Genomic DNA, 22724 nt, shown 5'->3' with positions numbered 1-22724 from the left:
TGTCCATCAGGAAGCTTGGAGAACTATTCCTGAAGACTACTTAAAGAAATTAAAAGAAAGCTTGACTAAGAGAGTTTAGGCCATGTTGAAGACTAACAGTGGTCATACCAAATTTTGATTTTAAATATTTTGAAACAAAAAGTTATTTGGTTTTTGCGTATATACTGTATTTCATATATATTTGGACATTTTACAATAAATCGCTGTACCTGTTACCCATTTTCCTAGCAAAATATAAAAAAATCAGGGGTGGCTCAAGACTTTTGCACAGTAATGTATGAGAGAGAAACTCTATTACAAATCACAACAAAGATCGTGGTCGTAGGATAAATGTCCCAACTATCCCCCCCAAAATTTTCTTTGTGTAAACCTAGCCGTTGCACTGATTAGATACAATGTAAGAGACAAACGTAACAGTCAAATAATCCTGAAATGAGCAAAGTCAGCAAACTTTGTAAGCATTTAAAAAAAAAAAAAGGTGGGGGGTTGATTTTATACATCATGTTTTACTGCCCTGTTAACTGTTAAATTAAGCTAATTTAGGTAATACTCAAAAATAACTGCCCGGTTAAGTACCTGGAGGTGTTTTAGGATGAGTGCTGAATTGTAAGACTTTTTTTCAAGAACTGGGCTGAAGCAAACCTAGAGAAAGAGGAATATATAGTTGTTTTTAATACATGCCAAGAGATGATATCAAGATAACCCAGAACTTTGTTTCTCTATTTTAATTTACTATAATTTAATCTACTTTTTTAAAATTATTAAGTGCAACGGAATATAAATGAATCCAAATCTGACAAGATGTTAAATAACCTTCAGCCACCACCAATCGCATGAATGATCTACCATAAAACCACCTGTGCGCAGATTGTGGAAATTAGATTCATAAGTCATAATGATTCATCTTTTTATTACCACCACTTCCCAAAAAGTCAAAACCTGACTCGAGATATACTCAAACTATATCACTGGGGGCGATGACATCCCAACTTCCCAACAAAAGAAGAGTGGTGCGTGCAGTCAGTCTGATATTTTTACCACTTTTAAAAGCTCATGTGCAGAATAATATATCATAATAAGAGCCAATTGAGGAGTCAAGTGTGTGTTTGTGTTTTGCATTTACTGCAATACTACTTTGATCTTCCCCAAGTCAGTGGGGACATCTTGCAGTTTATTAGCGTCAAACAGCATGTGCGCACACACAAACAGCTTTTTAAAACCTTTGCTTGTCTACTGAATGTCATTGCTGCTTGCTTTTATCCCTCTGTTCCCTCCATTTTCCTATTTTTTTTTTCCAAGTCCACAAACACTCTTAGCCCTGTATCGATTATGTGCGTCATTTTCACATCCACCGCTGTTAAATGCTAATTACAACGGGAAGCAAATGACTCTCGGAGCATTCTCATTAACCTGTTTATCTTCTTGCCTAAAGGGGATTTTTCCATCCAGCTACATCCACTTAAAGAATGCCCACGTCAAGAACAAAGGGTAACGTTACATGTCTTTCCTTTGGTTTTCTTTCCATGTTCATATTGTGGTTTTATATTTAAGGTTACGTTATTTAATTCTCGTTCATGTGCTGATGTTTGTTTGTAGGCAATTCGAGACAGTCATCCCTGATGAAGACTCTGTCATCACAGAGATGACATCAACTCTGCGAGACTGGGGTGCCATGTGGAAGCAGCTCTATGTGGTAAGAACTCTTACACATAACCACACGTGCACACTTTGCATCGATTTGTCGTCACTGCTGCTTAACTGAAACTGCAATTTTGGAGTTCATTTGGCCCTGGGTAATTCAGAAAGCCACAAACATTCAAAGCTTTTTTTTTTTTTATATGCATTCATTAGTCGGATTGATTGTGTTTGTGGCCTATTAAACTATCTGGGGTGCTGATTAAATTGAGCTGATGAATACGTCTAGATCAAAGAGCATGCATTTGCAGCAAAAAGCAGCAGGACACTGAAGCTAATTTGCACAAATCCATTTTAAGCTCTTCTTGTCTTCTCTCTCTGGGTCGCTGTCTTCTTCTCAGTGTCGATTTGGTTCTCTAATGTGCGTTCCGTCACTTTTCATGTTTTCACTTATGTTTTTGGGTGGCAGCGTTGGCACAACTGTATATTTTGATCTCCTTATCTGTGCCTTTCCTTCTGTCATCCTCATTCTGTCTGCAGCTGATTATGAATTTTCCTTTCATTCGTTGTCTTTGACTGCTATTCTTCTCATTTCTTCCCCCCCCCCTCTTCTTTTCTCCCCTTTTCCAAACCTCCAGAAAAATGAGGGGGATTTGTTCCACCGGCTTTGGCACGTGATGAATGAAATCTTGGACCTGAGGAGGCAGGTGCTGGTTGGCCACCTCACTCATGACCGTTTGAGGGACGTCAAGCAGCACATCACAGCAAGATTGGATTGGGGCAACGAGTGAGTAGAATAAGGGCAGTGAGAGGGTTTACAATGTCCACATGTGGCTTTTAGACATGTTTGCATTGTTCCATTTCAAGAACCAATAATTCATTATTTAAACTGCTCCTACCACTGAGGATTTTGATTTTAGGTGATTTAAAGAGGCTTGCTATACTCATTTCCAACTTAGCTTATTGTATCCTTATTCATCTTATAGTGGGCTTTTGTGAAGCTCCCTGGGTCACTCTGTGTCTGAAACAATCCAGTTTAGCTCCTTTAGCCCTTCCTGAAAGCCAGCTTTCTCCTGATTGGCTGCCTCTCACAAACAGGGAGAGCAAATGGATGGGGCTTCTGACATTTAAGAGTGAATTTTTTTTGGTTTATGGGGTTACTTATACATACGATGACCTGATTATTTATAGCATAGGTCACATTTAATAGAAGCATCAACAGAATTAAAAGAAAAAACCTCCTCTCTAATAGTTCAAAGTACAAATTTCCACAGAAGTAACAGGGAGCTCATTTTATTAACTCAGCAGCCTTATATGTGTTAAGGATGTGAAGCAAAAAAAAATGGCAAGGGGGGGCTTTTGGCCTAAATGAGGTTGTTGGGCATAGTTGCTGGTAAGGATGCCCTAATCCAATACAGATATGAGTAACTCACTGGATATATTTCAATACTGATATAAATCAAGCATCAGTGGGCATTCTTTTTCTCATTTGTAAAATGACTAGATCCACAGTAGAAAATAATTAAGTTAAGTTTAAGCCTTAAGTTTGACATTTTGGCCGTTATCTTATTTTGATGTGTCAACCTTGTGTGCAGATATATTTCACTGGAGGTGCACGTCAGGTTATGTGCAAGGTTACAGCGTGGGGTTAAAAGGAGTTTCTGGTTAAGTTACGACATTGATTTCCAGCTGCATAATTAGCATAATTGATGCATTAATTACCATTTGGTCATGTCCTGATGTTTCATATGCAATGCCATTTGATAATAAAAAGAAAAAAAAGACTGCAACTGTTGTCACTGGCCAGTTCAGTACTGCTACTTCTGTACGTTTCCGGCAACTTTTTTTGCCAGTTTCTAAATAATCAATAATCATTGTCTCAATATGATATAAGGATTCACAAATGTCAGTGATTCCTGAAGGGAGATGGCTGAAACTACCGAAATGGGCTGAGGGAATGTACGAAGAAGCTGAAAAGCCTGAGTGACATATAATTGAATATTTAAATGGAAATAAATAGAAATGAAAATGGATCCAAAACTGATGACAACAAAGAGTGGGGACCCAGGAAAGCAAAAGGAAGAAAGGGTAAATGAGAGGTTACGGCGTAGATTTCCTGCAAATCACCTATCAAGAGTGCCTTTAGTATAGCACACAGTCAACACAAAACAAGTGAAGATGATTTTCTTTTTCTCTCCCTTTTTGAGCTTGCCACTGATTCTTGTGATGCTGAAAACTGTTAGTTTTCAGACTGATAGTTAGAATTCAGTGTTTTTTCTAACTTTAACGAGGATCACTCTTACATTGGCCAATATTCGAGCACTTAATATTGTAATGAGACAGATCTGGCAAATCCAATCAGTGCGTTCGTAGTTCACTTTGCTTGATGTTCCATCAGCACAGAAATCCTTTTCAGCAGCTGACTTGAAAAGCTTGGCGCTTCTTTGAATATAATTCTTTCCAACCTCTCAGTTGCATAACGGCATTGCAGTATGACAGTCTTCCACAAAATAAATGAATGAGATAAATCAAACTTTATGTGGACTGTGAGGGAGAACCTGCAGAGTTTAAAGTTTAAAGAAAGTTTTTTTGTTGTTTTGTTTTTTTTACTGCAGGGAAGGTTGTGTAATCAGTCTAAAAAAAACTCACTATACTTTGAGAATTACCAAAAATATGAGGAGTATTTTTAGTTACTGACACACAGTAAAATCTGTAAAGCCACCATGACAAGCTGGCTCTTCCATTAGAAGTGGTGCTACTCATCTAAAACTTGAAGGAAACTGCATTTGAGAATAAGAGTTTCATCTCTCATTTCTTTCTCTGCTTCTTTCCTGGAGTTTCTTGCAGCTTTCTAACTTCCCTCCTTCTTCCTCAGCCTCTCACTTTTCTCTTCATCTCTCCTTTCTCTTCTGCCTTTTGTTGTCACCTACCCTCCCTGTAGGCATACTCTTCACTCAGTACAATCTCTTTCCCGCACACAGACAGCACTCTCTCCATCCTTCCTCTCACTTTGCTTTCTTCTTTCTATCCTCTCTGTGCCGTGGGGGTGCAAGAGAGAGAGAGAGGGAGAGAGAGAGGGACAAAAAAAGAAATCCTCACAACTCCTGTCCCTCTCTCTTTCTGTCTGTCCTTTACCCTTCGCTCCCCTTCATTTCCCTGCTGTGGGCCTTCTTCAAACACACACACATGGTTCACATCCCTCCCTGGCGATGAGCATCCCTCGCTGCTGTATGGTCGACCTGGCCTGTCTCTGTTATTGGCGAAAAGGAGACACACTCAAGTGTGCTGTTTTGGTCCACTAATACCACCGACCAGGAGGATGTGAGCATGTAAGAGTTAGTGTTTATGGAACAAACAAGAATGTAGAGGAAGGCAAGGTTAAAGGATGGAGGAGAGGAAGGAGGATAAAGAGGACAGTAGGCATAGCAGGGGGCTAAAGGGAGAGGATTTTTTCTTTCATCTGCTCCACAGAGGAGCTGTCAAATGTATTTAGGCGACTGACGGGTGATGTGACAGCTGTGCTTTGAGTGTTTGTGGGTCTGTTCGCTTTGTTGTTGATGCTCAGTGCAGCTATAAAGTAGCATCTTAATTAACACTCATTGTAATCCATGTACTGTGTTATCTGTTTGTATTTTGCAGCTTCAGTGTATTAATACTCTCTGTGACTTTGTGTTTCAGACAGCTTGGCTTGGACCTGGTCCCGAGGCGAGAGTTTAGTATGGTGGACCCCGATGAAATCAGTGTCACAGAGCTTTACAGACTGGTAAGTGTCCTCACAGTTCTTCTCTGTTCTCAGATTAAGATCCCATCCAGAGTGCAGATGCCTAAAGGAGCTGTTCTCTTCTAGATTCATCTTGGAAAGAGTATTATAAAAACTCTATATTCAGCACAGCTCACAAGACACTCACAAAGTAAAGAAAGCAATGCTCTGCTGGGAGGTTGTTGCCCTGCAGAGTGGACAGTGACACTGAATGACAGTGACATCGATGGCAGGAGTTTGGATTGGTGGCTTTAGAGTTCCTGTGTTATTTGTCTTTTTAATGTCCAGTGTATTTACAATTTAGAGCCAGTGGCTTAGGCTGGATACAGGATGTAGACAATGATACAGATCTATTTAGGGTTACTGTTGTATTGTACACAATCTATCCACTTTCTAATAGGAACTGTCATTTGCTGCCAAGGGTAGCTTTATACAACAGATGGCAAACAACCAAAACATGTCTGACCTCTGAGTATATTGTACTTCTTGCCAACCTCTAAGTGGATTTAAGGAACTGTCTATCACTGACAACATCTGTCAGCTTCTTTCTCGAAGCTGACAGATGTTGTCAGATAGATAGCAGAGGTCGTGTATGAACTAGCTGCTCACATAATACCTTGCTACCTTGGCACAGCAGACATTATGGACCTGCTATACTCACTTCCAGTTTCATATTTTTTACTCTTTGACTTTACAGAATTGACACTTCAATTTTCTGTGGAACTTTTCAGTTCATTGTGTAAAAGTAGCTGCTTTCGCACCCGTCTCTTTAAGTCCCCGCTTCAACAAAAGGATGATGGGGTTCTGATTGGCTCACCTAGCTTCCTCAAACAGAAATTGGTGCTCGTGGGTACCGCTTCTCACTTCACTTATGTAAAGTTTCTGAAAATACCATGCTGAGAAGCATAATCTAGCACTCATTATCGTACATGCCAGTTTCTTAGATCCATTTCTACATGTAGATGCCATCTGAATCTGAGTTTTTGGGACAAAAATTGGCAGAAAATGATGAAGATGCAGGATGATCTGTTAAAAGTACCATCTCACTGTGGAACCTAACAATGGACTAGTGTTTCAGTCTGTGTGAACCAGTGCCCGTATTTGTACCTGTACAAAATACATGATGGAAATGTGCTAGAAATTGATAGAAGTGGAAAACTCTTGCTGCTATGAAATACCAAAGGTAGCACAGGGAGAGTCTCATCAGGGTTGGCTGCATTACCATCCGGCTGTGATGCAACTGCTGGAGCTGATTATGGAGTCTCAAGTTGGTACTAAGTGGCAACATCCGGAGCTGAAGAATTAAGTAAACGCTTAAGTGACAAAACTGCAATTCCCCCAGTGGCCACTCAAGGTTTGCACCATAAGCGAGTCAGTCAGCATCGACTAGAGAGTTAAAATGGGTGATGTTACAACACTGAAAAACATGTTTTTAGTCTGGTACAGAAGATAGTAATTATCTCCCTGGGTAAGTTCTTCCTTTGTAACAGCTCTACTGAAATTTTTTTTTTAAAACACTTATTTGTAATATTATTCTCTTAATAACACCATCTGAGTACTGGAGTTAGGTTCATGGCTGCTTTGATTGAGCGGTGTCCCAACAAAGGCAGATTGATGTTAATTGGAGTCACAGAGCTGGAGGTCTCCACCATGTCTATGCTGCAGGTTATAAATGGTTGGAAGTAGAGCATTTACAGGAGTTTAAAGCCTGAGATTTTACTTGTGTGCGCAGTGACAACATTTCTGTGACTTTAGCACAGTTAATATGAGCATACACTGCTGGGAAAGTGTATGTATGTGAGAGAGAAGAAGGAAAGGCACAACAGGGCCATGTTCCAGTTTGAAATTGAAGAGCAGCTTATATAAAAATCTATGGCACTGATCTCTAACGGTTATAGGACTGCTGTAAAGGAAGCTGAAGGATTTCGCTCATAGTATTTAATAACCTTTTTTGAGCTTTTTCTGGTACACCACATGTTTCTCTGCATTTTACTGAGCTGTTAACATATCAGCTTTCTCCGAGAACCTTGAACACGTCTCCGTGCGGGCTAAAGCTTTAGGATCGGAAGTCCATGCTTGACCCTTAGAACCAGCATTTGGCAAAACAAATTTAGAGTAAGCTCAGCGAGTTACTGATACCACTCTCATCCTCGCATGAGGTACACTTGATGGACTGATTTTTTTTCTTTTTTCCCCCTCATCCATCTGCTTCTGTATTTCTCTCCTTCCTTTCCCTACTGTTTGCTCCCTGCCTCTCCTTCCCACTTTCTCCAAGCCCCAATCGCTGCTACCATGGCAACCACTTCTCTGCCCTCATATGGTGTGGGGGGAATTGTATCACACACACGCGCACACACACTCTGTGTCGGCTCTTCCTTCGCAAGGGTAATTGAAGCTCTTAATCCATCTGTTATTTTTTTGTTGTTGTTGTCAAAACAAAAGCAGGAAAAGCACAAAGAAAGCTTTCTCCACCTCTATTAAACGGTGTATAAAATGAACAAGTGACTGCCATTTCTCCATACTGGGTCGAGATAAAGGGGCAGGCATTCACCGCCGCCATCCACTTACGAAAATACGCAAGGAAACCTCACACCAAGATGCAATATCTCAATGAGTCCAAATTACATCAATATTTCCCTGTGAGATCTTTGTTTGTGAGAACCGTGTCTTTGTTTCTGTCGGTGCTTCTGCGGCGTGGCTTAATTAAATTGACATGGGGATTATGCGGTGTCTCTGTGTGTACTTGTGTGCGTGTTTGCCTGTGTGCGCGTGCTGAAGTGCCAGTGCGGTATTACTGTAGGAAAATGTGGCTTAACTGCTGCATTGTTTCAAGGAATTGTGTGATATCTGCCGAGTGAGAATGAAAACAAGCAAAGACTGTGGATTAAAAAGAGATTTTATGTACGCCTGTAAATACCTAATGCTATCTCATCAGCCCTTCTCATTCTATATTATGAGAAACAACGCTGTAAATGTAAACATGGTATATGCATGCCAATTAAAGTCTATTTAAAAAAACAAAGGAAAATTAATTACAGGGTCATAGAAGGTGGTGGTATTCCTAGCAAAAATTCCAAGCTTGTGGATTTAGGAGAAATAAACCCAGCTCTGAATTTTCTGATAATAAAATAATACATCTACAAGGAAAAAAACCCCAAATGAATTTTTTTTTTTTTTTTCATTTTTCCCTTGAACAAAGGTACAACATCTACATATGGTAATAGTGATTATTCACAGGCAGCAGTACGGAGTTTTCCTGGCTCAGAATGGGCCTTTGGGGTTGGGTAGCTGTGCCTATAAGTATTATTTGATACTTCAGTCTGTGTTACCGCACATAACAGAAATACATACATTTTCGTCTTATTGCTGGCCATTTGAAAAAGTATTCAAAAGCGTTATATCCTTGACTAAATCATTTCCTGATGATTTTCCTCTGGGGTACATTCACAGCTACTTTAGTGTGTGCCAGGAGAAACCCTGTATTAGTGACTGTCTGGAAAAGTGTATGTAGCAGCCTGAAAACATATGCTTCCCTGAAGAATTAGTGAAGAACAGCATAGTAAATCAACAATTTTCTCTTTTTGTCAGATTAGGGGGGAAAAAAAACCCTACTTTGTAATACCATATGACAAAAATGCATCAAAACTAAATATTTGTGGAGATGGAGGACCAGATTTTTATTGGACTTAAATCCTTTAAACAGATGCTTGTTGAAACACTATGTTTGGTCCTAGCTTAAAGTGAGAAAAAAAACCCTTTATGTCTAATTAGCTCATGGGAGTCATGTGTAGAGCAAAGACTAATCAGCTTTAGGCTTTCCATTGTTTTCCTCGGGGACTGAGTTCAGAGCGTGAGCAGAGAAAACTTGAGTTTAGATCCCCCAGTGATGACTTCATTAACAGTGGAAGCTCACTCTGTAGTAATAGATCATAGCTCAGCTCTTTGCCCTGGACATGTGGTTGTAATATTTCTTCTATTGCTCTTATGGTTCAGCTTATCACTAAAGAGAGACAAGCCTTCATACAGCTCTTTAACTTCCTGCACGACTTTCATCCTCAAGTTTAAAAAAGGGATGAAAAGAGGCTTAAACATTGATGTAGAAAAGGACAGAAGGAACTGCTACAAGTTTGTGGCCTCAGTTTGACCTGTCTTCCCTAGAATTTCCTTGTCGTTTGACAGTCTGTAGGACAGTTTGGCTGGCACACACACGGTCATGTTCTCGTTCTCTGTTCAGCTACCTCTCAGCCTCTCCTTGTTGACCACACCATTGTGTGTTGCAAGTCAAGCTGCCAGCCTGTCATGTCTATGCTTTGTGTCTAGTCATGCTGAAGCTGTCACATAACCACACACTGTTCCCGCTGGGCTGCTGGCTGAAATGACACACTGAAAATAACCTCGTAATAAAATCCCACAGTATAAATTAGGCCTTTCTCAGACCTAGTAATTTTACGTCAGAACCAGGAGTTCAGCCCTGCTGGGAGTAGTTTGTCTTTCTGTTAGATAATTCTGTTTCTCTGTTTCTTTTCAGGGATCTCTCACAAAAACAAAATGTTTTTATAGTTTTGACAGAAACTGCAAAGGTAAAATGATTTGTAGCATGGTTTTTGAGCACATTTAGAGAACTTGTTTCTTAATCTCACAATTTTTCACTTTAGTATGCAAATCATCATCTCCGCAGGCAGGTTTTTGTAAAGTTGAGCTAATCTGTCTGGCTGCAGGGAAAAACATTACACGTCTTGTGACCTGTAATGCGAAGTGGTAGTGAAACTTGAGTGAATCTTGACATGTGGTGGCTGAAGTGACACGTTCTCTTTTTAACTTTGGTTTGTTAGCTTTTGAACTTTTTCAGTTTCATAGCCGCTTTGCTAATAGCTGAGGAGGGTGTTCTGATGGGTCAGTGTCTTCCATGCAAACTAAAGGCTACTGTAGCTATCTGCTAGCAACCTAATCAATCATGAGGAGGTTTTTGGTACAGCATCCTCTTTGTGACCAATCTCATCCACTATAGCAACTGCGAGCAACACGCGTTTTACCCTAGCAACCAGAGTTGCCAGGAGGTCACTGACATGTCTTTCGACCAGAGAGAACATGATTACTCGTGTGTGTGTGTGTGTGTGTGTGTGTGTGTGTGTGTGTGTGTGTGTGTGTGTGTGTGTGTGTGTGTGTGTGTGTGTGTGTGTGTGTGTGTGGGTGGGTGACTGAAGCCTAAAATGGAACTTCTGACTACATTTGCACATAGGGTAACTAACTGTGTATGCGACAGTATCCAATAATACCTTGAATTAAGACATGACAAATGTGTTTTAGTTCGTTTTAGTACGATTATTTGTAGCCTGGTACGCAGCTTCATAATTCCTTGAGCTTGAAATGTTGCACCGACAAGTGCGTTTCAACAAAGTCACCTATGCTGTACGATGCAACACTATTTAAATTTGACAACAAAACCATCATTATAATCCTGTAAAACCTATTATATCCACTATCAATATACTGTGTGTGTGTTGTTTTGTGGTGGAGCTTTACTACACTCAGTTCTTGCATTGTCTTTATCCGTTTCCCTTTCTTCTGTCCTGATCCCCGTCTCTTGCTCCCCTCCTTCCGATTTTCTTATGTTTTACAGCAGAAGTGGATGTGAGGCCAAATTTGGCAGTGGCTCTCGTGGCCATCTGGTGCTTTGTGTATATTTGTGTGTATGTGTGTGTTGTGCGCGTGTGTATTTTTGGCTGTTGACAGCAGATTATGATGAACCTTTTATAAACAGAGCTCTAATGTGTGTACACACACCACACCATCCTGTATGAGGCCTTATTGATCTTTTTGGTATAGCTTGATGTAATATGGCAAGTAATATCAACCACCACTAAAGCATTGAGATCTGAAATTGTGCTGAACTATTTGACTTTTTATTTTTTTTAACATTTGTGTGAATCCCAATGTTTCAGATGTTGCTTTCTGCTTCTTTCTGTCAAAACCCCCCGATTTGGCCTCCTTAAAGATAAAGTGCTGTGCGGAGGTATTGCCCATGTTGTTGCAATTTATTGAAATAGGCAGACATGCATAGAAACACAACATATAAGGGAAAATCCAAATTTATAGACTTTAACAAGCTTGAAAGTCAATATTTTGTACACGCAGACTGAATTCTCAGTCTGCTTTTGTAATTAAAGTAGTCTTCAGGTATAGTTCTCGAGTTGTCTTACCTGGAGAGGACATTACAAAGTTCAAACGCCTTTCAGATGGTACAGCATGGCTTCCACCGTGTTTTACAGATACCTGTAGAGGCTCCCTCCTGACCTTTTCCATACATATTGCCTTCTTTAAGAATGGCTTCTTGACAGCCAGCCTTCCACTGCGAAGCCAAGAGGTCATTCCTGATGAAGCTTCAGTGAACAGTAGATGAATCAACTTAAGTACCAGATGCATCACGAGAAATGAGTGTGGTTCTTTAAAAGGAAAATGTAACATAATGAGGGGAGGCTCAAGAGTTTTGCACAGCACTCTAAATGCTTGGCAAGTGTGCTGCTTAAACACCAGTCTGAGTTGATGTATTGGCAGAAAGGCTGCAAGAAAGAAAGAGCCAGACAGTGTAGCTTCAACTCCCACATTTTAGCCTCTGAGCTGCCAGCCTGCAGTATTACATCCCATATTAGCCTGATGTATATCAACATCTATATCTTTCTGCTCTTCAAATATATGCAAATTGAGTCCTTCTGCCTACAGTGAGAAGCCTCAGGGGGATATTACCTGTTATTGAATTCATCACTAATACAGCAGCTTTGTATTGAGAGGTTATGAGTTTTTAACCTTCTTTGAATCCACCTCTATAACTCTGTATTTCAATTGCGGCTCTTCGTGTTTCAAGTTGTTTTCTTGTTTATTTGAATTTTTCCCAGTTTGCATAATTACAGCTAAAGCGTAATATATCACGGTTTCCTTTATATAGAGAAATCTGCTTGTGCTGATTTTCTTCTCTCACCTGCAGATGGAACACCGACATCGTAAGAAGGAGACCTCCACTCCTGCTAGCACCCATCACCTGTTTGTCCACGTGAAGAGTCTAATGAGCGCTAATCTGGGGGAGGAGCTGGAAGTCTTCTTTCACATTTATGATGGACGGGAGAACCGGCCACTCAGGTAGAGACTTTACAGGCAGTACGCCTTTATGATTCTAATTGGGCCATTTCAAAAATCAAATATTTTTCCATCTAGCCTGTAGTGCTGTTTGTGTAGCTAGATTGTTTTGGTACAAGTTGCCCAGTTTTGGAAAAATAAAGTTCAGAGATGGTTGCATTCTCTTTAATATAGTGGAGCTGAATGGCACTTGTTTAGTGGTTGAACTAAGTGTAAAGGGAAAAGTGTCATTCTTACCATGACGAGGCCCATACTTGCGTCAGCATGACAGGATGCACGTCTCGCCATTAGCCAAACTGTTAGCTACATTAGCTAAATTTAGGTTGTTGCGTGTTTATGTTTGGTGAATATAGACCGTGTCATTTTTACCAGGTCGCCTAACCACAAGTCTACAAAGAGACATTATTTAATTTTTATTTATTTATTTAACATTTTTTCTTTCTCTTTTTTGTTTTTTAGCATGTTGAGAACTAGAATGCCAGTTTCATTTAACGCCATTGTATCGGTGGAAATTGGATATTTGTAAAATTGAACTCAAACCAAAACTTTCTGAGTGATGTGATGAAGTGATGGTTTCCATCACTGTGACATGTTATGATTTATTTATTTATTTTTGGTCTTTACAGTGTGTTTTTATACGAAGCAGCTTGATTTATCAGCTTGTATGTTGTTTGCTTGGATTGTAGGCCGCTGAAAACCAGTTCCTTGCTTGTTCATAAGGTTGTATGGTTTATGGCATTAAATCCTGTGGGAGAGCGAAATGCAAATGAGCTGCTCTGTTGATTGTGAACGCCCTGTGCCAAATGGCTCCCCTTAGACTGCTCTTAATTATATTCATGAAGATTTATTAAATGAAGCAGTTTATTAAAGTGCACTTGAATACACAAAATTGGACAAGGCCATGTTATTTTATTTCTTTATTTATTTTTAGGAAAAAAAATGTCCATGTGAAAGCTGGTCCTGGTGCCCTGGGAGGTTGCATGTGTTACTTGCATACATGCTCACACACCAGCAGATACCACACTGTACTCCTGATGGGGTGTTGCCCAAATAGAAGACTGTGTTGAAACTCCCTGGTTTCAAAGTTCAAAGTGAAGAAATTTTGTTTCATGTCACAAACGAGCGAATTTGTCAGGCAAAAGAAAAGCGAGTGGGTTGAAAAATGAGCACAGCAGCACTGAAACTTCTTTTGATAAGTCGTGCTTGTGTGAGAATACTCTCCGCCCCGCAGGGTCACATCAGAGGAATTAGAATGGTGTTGATGGGACTCTTTTTAAAAAAAAAATTTTAATTTTTTTTTTTATTATTACTCTCTATTATTATCCATTAGCCCTACTTCAGTTTCTGTTGTAATCCAATTTATGATTCATCCACATTGCTGGCAAATTTCTTTAAACTTTACACGAAAATAACTGCGGTTTCCACCGTTCCTGAAGAATTATAGCACAAAAGAAGGAAGGCGCTATCTTTTCTTTTTTACAAGTTTGCCATTTTGTTTGGTTGCAATGATGTTATTCATCTGAGAGAACAATGGGGCTATAACTGTCATAAAGTTAGAGCGCGTGTAAACCTTTGAAATTTTGAACTGAAAGATGTTATTGTGTTTGTATAGAAAATGCACATTTTCAACTAGTTTCTAAGTTGTGGACAGAAGCAACAAAAGGATGGACAAAGTTATTAAATTCTTAAAAAAAAATACTGGCTGAAACTTTGATTCATAATAACTGGGGAAGGGCATACCAAGCTTGCATCAGTTCAGTATCCAGAGAAATCTGTGTGCAAGGGACAAGGCCAAAATCCAATATCAGACAGGAGTTTGTAGTGGAATGGGCTCGGGAAGAGCCATTGTCTGAAAGCCATTGTCAGTGAACACAGTTTCTCACTGCGTCCACAAAAGCAAGTCAAAACCCCCCCCCCAAAAAAACAAGACCCATGAAACTGACCACCTTCTGTGGGCTTGTCTCGGAGGAAAAGTGAAAACCTGTTCTGTGGTCTGATCAGTGAGCTAAACAGCTGTAATGTCATGTGGTTTGTTATCTTTTAAAGCCAACAACTTTAGCGAGATGAGGGGGGATTTAACAAAGTAATGTGTGCATCAGTGAAGGCAACATTAATGCTGAAAAACACATACATGTTTTGGAGCAGTGTATATGCTCCAGTTGGCATGTTTTTCAGGGTAAACCCTTGCTTATTTCAGCAAGATAATGCCAAGACACGTTCTGCACTTGTGTATTACAACAGGAGGTAAATGTCTATATGTGCTAAAGTGGGCTGCCTGCAGTCCAGACATGTTACTCACTGAAAGCATAACGACCATTATTACCAAGATATGTTCCGCAAATGAGTATGAAAGAACACATTCTGGTTCTCCTTTTTCCAGGTTGCTGGACATCAAAATTCACTATTAGTATTGGTTAACATGTTAAGCTTACATGTGAAAGATCCCTGGTTCGATTCCCCCTCAGGGTTTCACAAGGTAGCATATTCGTAATGCTGGTCCTGGTCCAGGATAAATGTGAGGGTTGGTTCAGGAAGGGTCCGGCTTAAAATCTGTATCTAGGTAAAATATAGCTTTAAATTAATTTTACTTTACTACCGCTTGTATTTCTTAAAATTTTACAGTGTCCCTGTAAGATATATGGCTCAGTAATAATTAAGGTTTTTTTCAGAGTGAAAGTGGGTACTTTTTTGTCGTGAAGAGGGTAATTAGTCTTCAGCGCCATCGTATCATGTTCCACTTGAAGCCCTTTTGTTCTTTTTTTTAAACTGTCACTCTTTTTATGTCATCGTTTTTTTTCTCTTCTCTTTCAATCTTCCTGCTTCTTTGAAAGATTGAGTACCTTAGCTGAGCATGAGTAATTACACTCACTAAGCTTAAATATATATTTGAAGTGGATTAAAAATCCATTTTCTGAAGTAGAGTAAAGTCCACTTCAGTAATGGTGAAATTATATACTTAACAGCAGCTTCGGAATTCATGATGCATCACAAATGAAATGTGAATTTATCCAAACTCAATCCAGCAAGAGAGAACACAGACAAAGCTATATTTTTCTCAGAACCACTTATGTTGTTGCCTAAATCAACAATTTGGGTTTTCTTGCAATTTTGAGGGATAAAGGCAGTCAGAGGCTTCAACCACAGTGCCTTTATGCTTCTTATTTTCTACGTGTGCAAGTGTGTTTGCTTGCATCAGTTGTCTTTTAGGAAAATCTCGCAATGGCAGCTCGCCAACGTGTCTCTCACTGTCTGGTCACATGCATAAACAGAGACGCACTCATTTACACAATCTGCCTGGCAGAGAGCCATTTCGCTGCTTCCCTCTGTGCTGGTGGTTTATCTGTGTGTGTGTGTGTGTGTGTGTGTGTGTGTGTGTGTGTGTGTGTGTGTGTGTGTGTGTGTGTGTGCACGCGAGACCAGATGGGGGGGGTCTGACCCGTTGTCTCAGTACCACGCCAACACCATCATCCCCTGTGCACCATGGCAGCTTCTTTGTGTTCAATACAGACTCCTTGTCAGGCTTTCCAGGAGGACACACACACACACACACTGCGTTGTACAGTACCGCGCTCACGGCCCACACTGTGGGTTCTGATGCTGTTCGACACCAAGATCGCACATCACAAACCGTTTTACATGCTCATATTTCCCTCCTCAGAAGTTGAATTTTACTTCTTGCAAAGGTCCTTGACTTGTGTGAATGTGTAGGTTTTACTCTATATTCTTATATATTCATATATATATATTTTTTTATTGACTGTATATACTAGTTTTATGTTTTGAAATCCGTTTAAATTAACAATGCATAGTCTATATTGTATCGATACAGGGACAGCAAAGAACGTTATTTTATCAAATACATTAAAATACTGTGGGAATACTGCAAACAAGAGGGCACATATCATCCACCACCAGCCTGAGACAATGTCAGCAGAACAAACTTTTATTAAATCGGCTCAGCTGAAAACATCCGACACTGGACACACTTAGGTTGACAAAGCTACCCCCTAATTCAGAGCAGGCTGGTGGCTCAGTCACAGTAAAAATAGGGCCAATTGTAACTTGTGGTGATTAAATAGTTGCCCAGAGCTTGAGGATGTTGCACACTTAGAACCACTTTTGATTACAAAGCAGTTGCAAAGGTCAGCTGATCGGAGGCAGCCTTTCTGTGAGCAGTCATCTGGACCTGGACTGATTGCAATCACTCTCAGAGAGATTCCTCTCTAATTTAGAAATGACGGATTGCCAACATGTTGCCATCAGTCTGAATTAGTCTTTGTGGATGAGCATGAAGGGACTTGACTCAGCTGGCCGGTTGTACTCTGGTTATATTCCTATAGAGGATGTTGTTGAGTGCAAATGTAATGTAAAAGCAACAGATATGTGATTTAAGATTTCTCACAGTTACTTGCTGCAACAATTAATTGCCTGAAACAGACTGCATGCAACTGCCAAGTTGACCTCATTCAATCGCAGACTGATATCAGACCGACTCCGTCTTATGGGAACATTTATGGCAGGTTTTAGGGACAGTGCTGGTATGATCGAGTGAGATAAGTTTATCCTATTGGATAAAACGGATACTGACAACGTTTAATCCACGATAAATCACAATTTATGTCATTCCAGCACGTTGCAAAATGCTAAAAATCGCAATAATATTATATTGTGATTGATGTATCGTGATAGGATTTGACTATTTTATACATAAATTGTATACGCTTTTTTTTCCTTGTGGATTGATGTTATCTGCTCTTGAGTGCTCTCCATGCGCCCTTTCTTGATCTCTCACCGTCACTGGCTATTCAGTGTTTAGATTACTTAAGGTCTAAGCTTTAGGCTTTGTTGTGGGGCTTTTTTAGACGTATATTTTGATGTATTTATTTATTTAGTACAAACTTAGGAGGTGGTGACAGTTCATTTATTTAGCAGTTAACACCTCAGTTGAAACACCCCTCTTCCCCTCCAACCGTCTGCTCATTGGAAGAGCGCACGGCTCCTAATGCCATCATCGATATTAGGAGGGGGAACAGCAAGAGCCCAGAGGGGAGGGGAAATCGGCCATTCACGTTATGTTAAGTGAATGGCCGAGTGGTGATAGAGGGAGATAAAGTCCCACTGGGGGACGTTGGTCCCCTCGGCTCGGGCGATCAACACGCTGCAGCTGCGAGGCTGTGAGCTGGTGGCAAGGGAAGGGTGTTGAAAAGAAGGGAGACCTTGTTTGAGTCTGTGTTTGCAGGAGTGGCTGTTAATTGGCATTTGGGGTTTCAACAATAGAGCACTAATTAGGAAAAGCGGGCGCAAAGTCTCATGTCTAATGCATAGGAATCCGTCTCCATATGGCTGGATAAATGGCCTGGAAAGTTACAGAGTGCAGCTAATGAGGAACAACTGCATTCAAATCAAATTGGGCCTGAGCTGGTTCCTTCCAGTATGGCTGAGAAAAGGAAAACTTTACTGAAGGAATACATGTATAAAAAATCACAAGCATTTGTATAATTAATAATCAGGAGCCTAATTAACTCAAACAAGAGCACCCACTGCCCTACATATACAAAACACAGAATTACAGTGAGAGAAGCTGCCTCTTATTTACATCACTGCAGAGCCCAAACAATTTTGAACTTGTAGCAGGAGCTTTTAATACCTCTGACAGTTACAAAACATCCCAATCGATCGTATTTGTATGTACCGCGGTCAAGCTATATGTGATCTTTTGTGGTGTGTTCTGCTCTCGTTTGAATGAGCCTACTGTAGCGTGCTCTGCTAGCCGTGCCAATGACTTGGCTCATTGTCAGGCGTGGGTGCATTACAAGGTTTTCTCTTTGCTTATCGGAGGACTGTGAAAGTCACCTAACTGGATTAGCCCTCAGCTCGCCTGCCAGGATGAGAGGGGCCCAGTAGGATGCCTCCGCTGCCTCTTTTACACAGTGTATGCAAGATATAAAGGACAAAGTACAAAGAGAATGAAAAGGCGATCAGTGTCTGTCCTTTCTGTCTTTTTGCGTGACATTCACTTAATTTCCCGCCTGAACAGAAATGGGCGTGAGGGGCATTTGAGGCAAGACTCGGAGACGGTTCATTCCAGATTATGAGGCAATTTTTTGGTTATGCAGAGTTCGTGTTCCACTGTGAGAGATATCTCACGAATTCCTTGAGGGGATTTCTTCAGCTTTGGCCCAAGGGTTCGCTCTGATTAAAAGTTGAAATGATTAGATGTTGGGAAAGTTTGATTTAATCATGAATGGCGTATAAATGTCGCCAAAAAACATTTGACCGCAAAAAAGTTCGTTCTTGAGTTTGAGTTTGAGTTTGTGGCCAGATGTAATGAAATTCCCCGTGGGTGTTCCCAAGACTTGGCACTGATGAGAATTCCGTGAATGTTGAATATGAGGTCGTAATGACCTTTAACTTTCACTTTTTTACCTCTCAGTTCTTGGCTATATGCCAGATTTTAACATCATCCATCCATCTATCAGGTTGTAGAGCTGCCCTCTCCCAAGCCCACTTAGAGGTGTTGTCTCGCCAACATATCCTGGGCCATGACCAGGACTCCTCACTTGTAAGGCACATAGGAGGCATCCTGCTCAGGCATCCCAACCACATCAACTGGCTCCTTTCAATGTGTAGGAGTACTGCCTCTACTCTGAGCCCTGTACGAAAAGACTGAGCACCTCACCACAAATGCACATAAGAGATAAGGGCATTGCAGTAGCCTTATAACCTGAAATAGTATAAATTCTGTATACAGTATCTTTCACAAGTTCACAAGTTTTCTTTTCCTCTCTTGGTCCTCAGCGCAGCCCTGTGACAGCCAGAAGTTTTATGCCATCTAGTCTGGCAGTTATGATTGAGGTTGTGCGTTTTTAGTTGTAACCTATCACTGTTTTTTTGATGAAAGCCTAGTAACTGTGTTTAAACGTGTCAGAGAGAATTCATAATATCCAGCAAAGCACTTTCATTCAGCCACGTGTGAATGTTCTTGTTAGATATTTTACAGGCATTCTGTTTTGGGGATTTTCTTCAACATCTTTTTCTTAAACCTCTATCCCTCTGCCTCTGAACCCTTTCTGCCTGTTTTTCTTTTCCCTTTTCCCGCCTCATATTCTGTTTCACGCAGCTTCAGTGTGAAGTTTGAACTTTGAAGTGATTTCTCCAGTGCCCACTGTTCTGCACTTGACATTTTTTGACATTGTGTCTAATCTTTATTCTGTTCCTGTTAGCAAAAACTTGGATGCTGTTGTTTACTGTGACACTCAGCCATCACTCCTGACCACATTTATCTGTGTGTGTGTTCCCTGTCTCTGTCTGTCCACTTACTTGTGCAGTGAAAGGTTCTTTGTAAGGCTGAATAAGAGTGGACTGCCCAAGTCACCAGAGAAGACAGAAAGACAATGCACGCTATTTGTGGTGAGTAGTTAACACGGAATTTTGTTAAAAAAAGATTTACTGGGAGCAATTTAAGGCTATATAAAGCTGACTTAACTCATGCACTGTTATGCTGAAAAATAAAAGCAGCGTCAGTGCTCTTCAGCTTGTTCACAGTAATTGGGTTGGATGCTTAAATATGTTTTCCTGCATCGTTTGTCAGGATTTGGGAAGCAGTGATCTACGAAAAGATGTCTACATCGTTGTGCACATCATAAGAATAGGTGGGAGTTGTGATGTTTCTTCTTTATTCTCCTGAGTACTACTCACGTTCTTAAAAATCTCTCGGGCTTTCATTGTCATACTGTTCTTACCGAGGATACCTCTGTCTGTCTGTGCAGGGAGGATGGGAGCAGGAGAGAAGAAGAACCAGTGCAACGTACAGTACAGGCGGCCGTTTGGCTGTGCTGTTGTCAGCATTGCCGATCTACTTACTGCTGACTCTAAGGATGACCACCTGCTAAAGGTTTATACGTAAGTGACTGTAAAGAACTATTATTTAGGAATTCTTCTTTCTTCTAAACACTGAACCAGAGCTAAAGTGTTGTTCGGCATGATGTGTCGTTTCTTTATTCATTTTCTTTTCAAAACTTTTTCTTTTTTGGAAAGCAGAAGTGATCACATATGCAGGTGAGGATGAAGTGCAAATTTCTCACTTACTGCTCACAAGACTGGTTAGCAAGCTACATCTATAGACTGAATGGATGCATTGCAGACACCACCACATGCCTGCTAATTAGTGCTAGCATATAATTAAATAACACTAGCATTTCAGTCACAGGAAAAACTGGAACACACAGACTTCTGGAACTAACTTTAGTTAAAACAACAAGACATGTTGTTTGTCAGATAACTGCTTAAAAATACCTCCAAAAGAATAATACTACACAAAGTACTGCAAAGAGGGTTCAGACTTTCAGTTAAGTGAACTGAATTTAGTGATTGTTAGAGAGGCTTTCTGAGGGGCTTCCAAAGTTTTTCTTTGGACATTGGTTGCTTTTTCACATTTATAGTCCAGTCCTTGTACCTAACCATTTTCAGAGCAGAGTTTTTTTTTGGTTTGTTAATCTACTTAATACTTACCTGTGAATCATTCAGGCATTAAAAAAACAAAACAAACAAACACTTGACTCAAGTGATGAGTCAGTGTTGTGTCTACGCATAAAAGACAAATTTAGCAAAGCACCAATTTTAAATTAGATCGTTATTCACTTTGTTACTTTAAAAAAAAAAAAGAAACACAAAATTCCTCCCATTTCTTTAATTGGATCAAAATATTCTAAAGATGACATAGTTTGAAAAGCATAAAAAGGTATTTTTGCTCCAACGAGGTGATTACCTAAGAGCTATTAGTTGAAGGTTTTGCATGATATGTAGTGTGTCCTCGAAAAATTTACGGAAACTGGACAAGTGTAGGACAAAACAAAGAGTGGCAGGGATGAAAATCCATCTATAACAGATGAACAACATGGAAGTCTCAAAGTCGCCATTCAGCCTTTTAAAAATCAGCGACACTGAAGCTCCAGCTGTGGTGTTTAAGGGTAATTTATTAAGCTAATGTAAGGCAATGGTAATCACCATTAAAAGCTTTACTGGGAAAAAGCGAGCAGGAGTCCTTCATCAAAGCACCTGATCAAGAAATCTGAAGCCCCCAGAAGTTGTATTAAAATATTCAGATGAACTGTTAACTTGGTTTGATAGCATGTTTACATGATAGGGCTTAATGAAGGCTGACGGCAGCCGACATGTTTTACATACAGGTGAACAGGGGTGAGGCTAAAGGGGGGCATGGGGTGTACTAGACCAGATTTATTTCAAGGTTCAACTTTCAGACTGAAAGTGCACACTTAAAACACATGAGAGCAAAAACCCATAAAGCCTTCCAAGAAGACAGAGTAAAGATTCATTTTTTTATGTCTGAGTTTAGATTGCATATTTGTCTTAATTTATTTAACTATGACTGTACTTGAGAGTATTCATATAATTTTGGATTTAAGAAAATATTTTCTTTAAAAAATATTTATATATATTTAAAAAATATGTAATATGGGACATAAATGCAAAGGGAAACATATTCAAGTAATCTTTTAGGTAAGTAGTAGTCTGAATACATGAACATTAATCTGGACCAACAAAATTATGGACCTTTCCTTTTACACTTTAGATGACTGCAGTCAAGTCTATGTGATGCCCTCAGGGATGAAAAGGCATCTGTTGACATGGTAGTTTGACCTAAATTATAGCAGCATCAGAGTAACTGACCAAATGTACTTTGCTCACAAGAACATGCAGCCACTTTCTTCACACCTGAGGCAACAACAGGTTTTAGTTGGACTAGCATGAAAGTTGTGACCTAATTGTTTTGTGAGTTGAATCCAGAAAAGGCGTCATTGAAAAGCTGATTTTTTTTTTTTTTTCTGTCATGCCACCGTTAAGTGTTAAATACACTCAACAAATAACAGCTTTTGGTCACATGTCACATATACAATGAATTTCAAGAAAGTGGTTGGTCAGCACAGAAACTCAGCTGATTTTCAAGAGTAAAAACACTTGTTACTTCAAACATTGCGGCTTGGATGAGAAGAGCAGTGATGATGCTATCAATTTTCAGCACCAAGCTTTTTCTACAGAGTGGGTTCTTGGAGTTTCAAAGAGGTGTGCTTTTTTCAAAAATGAAGAATTAATGCAAAAAATGCTTCTTATTATATGAAGTGTAGGATTCAGCAGTTTTGGTTTTGCTAGGCCTAAGCGCCATCAATCCGGACTCACT

The 22724-nt window shown here is 40.0% G+C and overlaps 1 protein-coding gene across 4 annotated transcripts in view; it reads left to right on the top strand.

Moving 5' to 3' along the window:
• Window positions 1-22724, top strand: part of dock4b (dedicator of cytokinesis 4b) — a 138539-nt gene that overhangs the window by 41725 nt on the left and 74090 nt on the right. For all 4 annotated transcript variants that reach the window (XM_039601241.1, XM_039601240.1, XM_039601242.1 and 1 more), the window contains exons 4-11: window positions 1433-1488; window positions 1597-1693; window positions 2274-2422; window positions 5314-5398; window positions 12378-12529; window positions 19855-19936; window positions 20118-20178; window positions 20296-20428. In XM_039601241.1, the coding sequence (XP_039457175.1) occupies window positions 1433-1488; window positions 1597-1693; window positions 2274-2422; window positions 5314-5398; window positions 12378-12529; window positions 19855-19936; window positions 20118-20178; window positions 20296-20428 (815 nt within the window). The remainder of the gene's footprint in view (window positions 1-1432; window positions 1489-1596; window positions 1694-2273; window positions 2423-5313; window positions 5399-12377; window positions 12530-19854; window positions 19937-20117; window positions 20179-20295; window positions 20429-22724) is intronic.

The sequence above is a fragment of the Oreochromis aureus genome, linkage group 17 (genome assembly GCF_013358895.1).
Source record: "Oreochromis aureus strain Israel breed Guangdong linkage group 17, ZZ_aureus, whole genome shotgun sequence".
NCBI classification, from domain to species: domain Eukaryota; kingdom Metazoa; phylum Chordata; class Actinopteri; order Cichliformes; family Cichlidae; genus Oreochromis; species Oreochromis aureus.
This window is presented reverse-complemented; position numbering and strand designations above follow the sequence as displayed.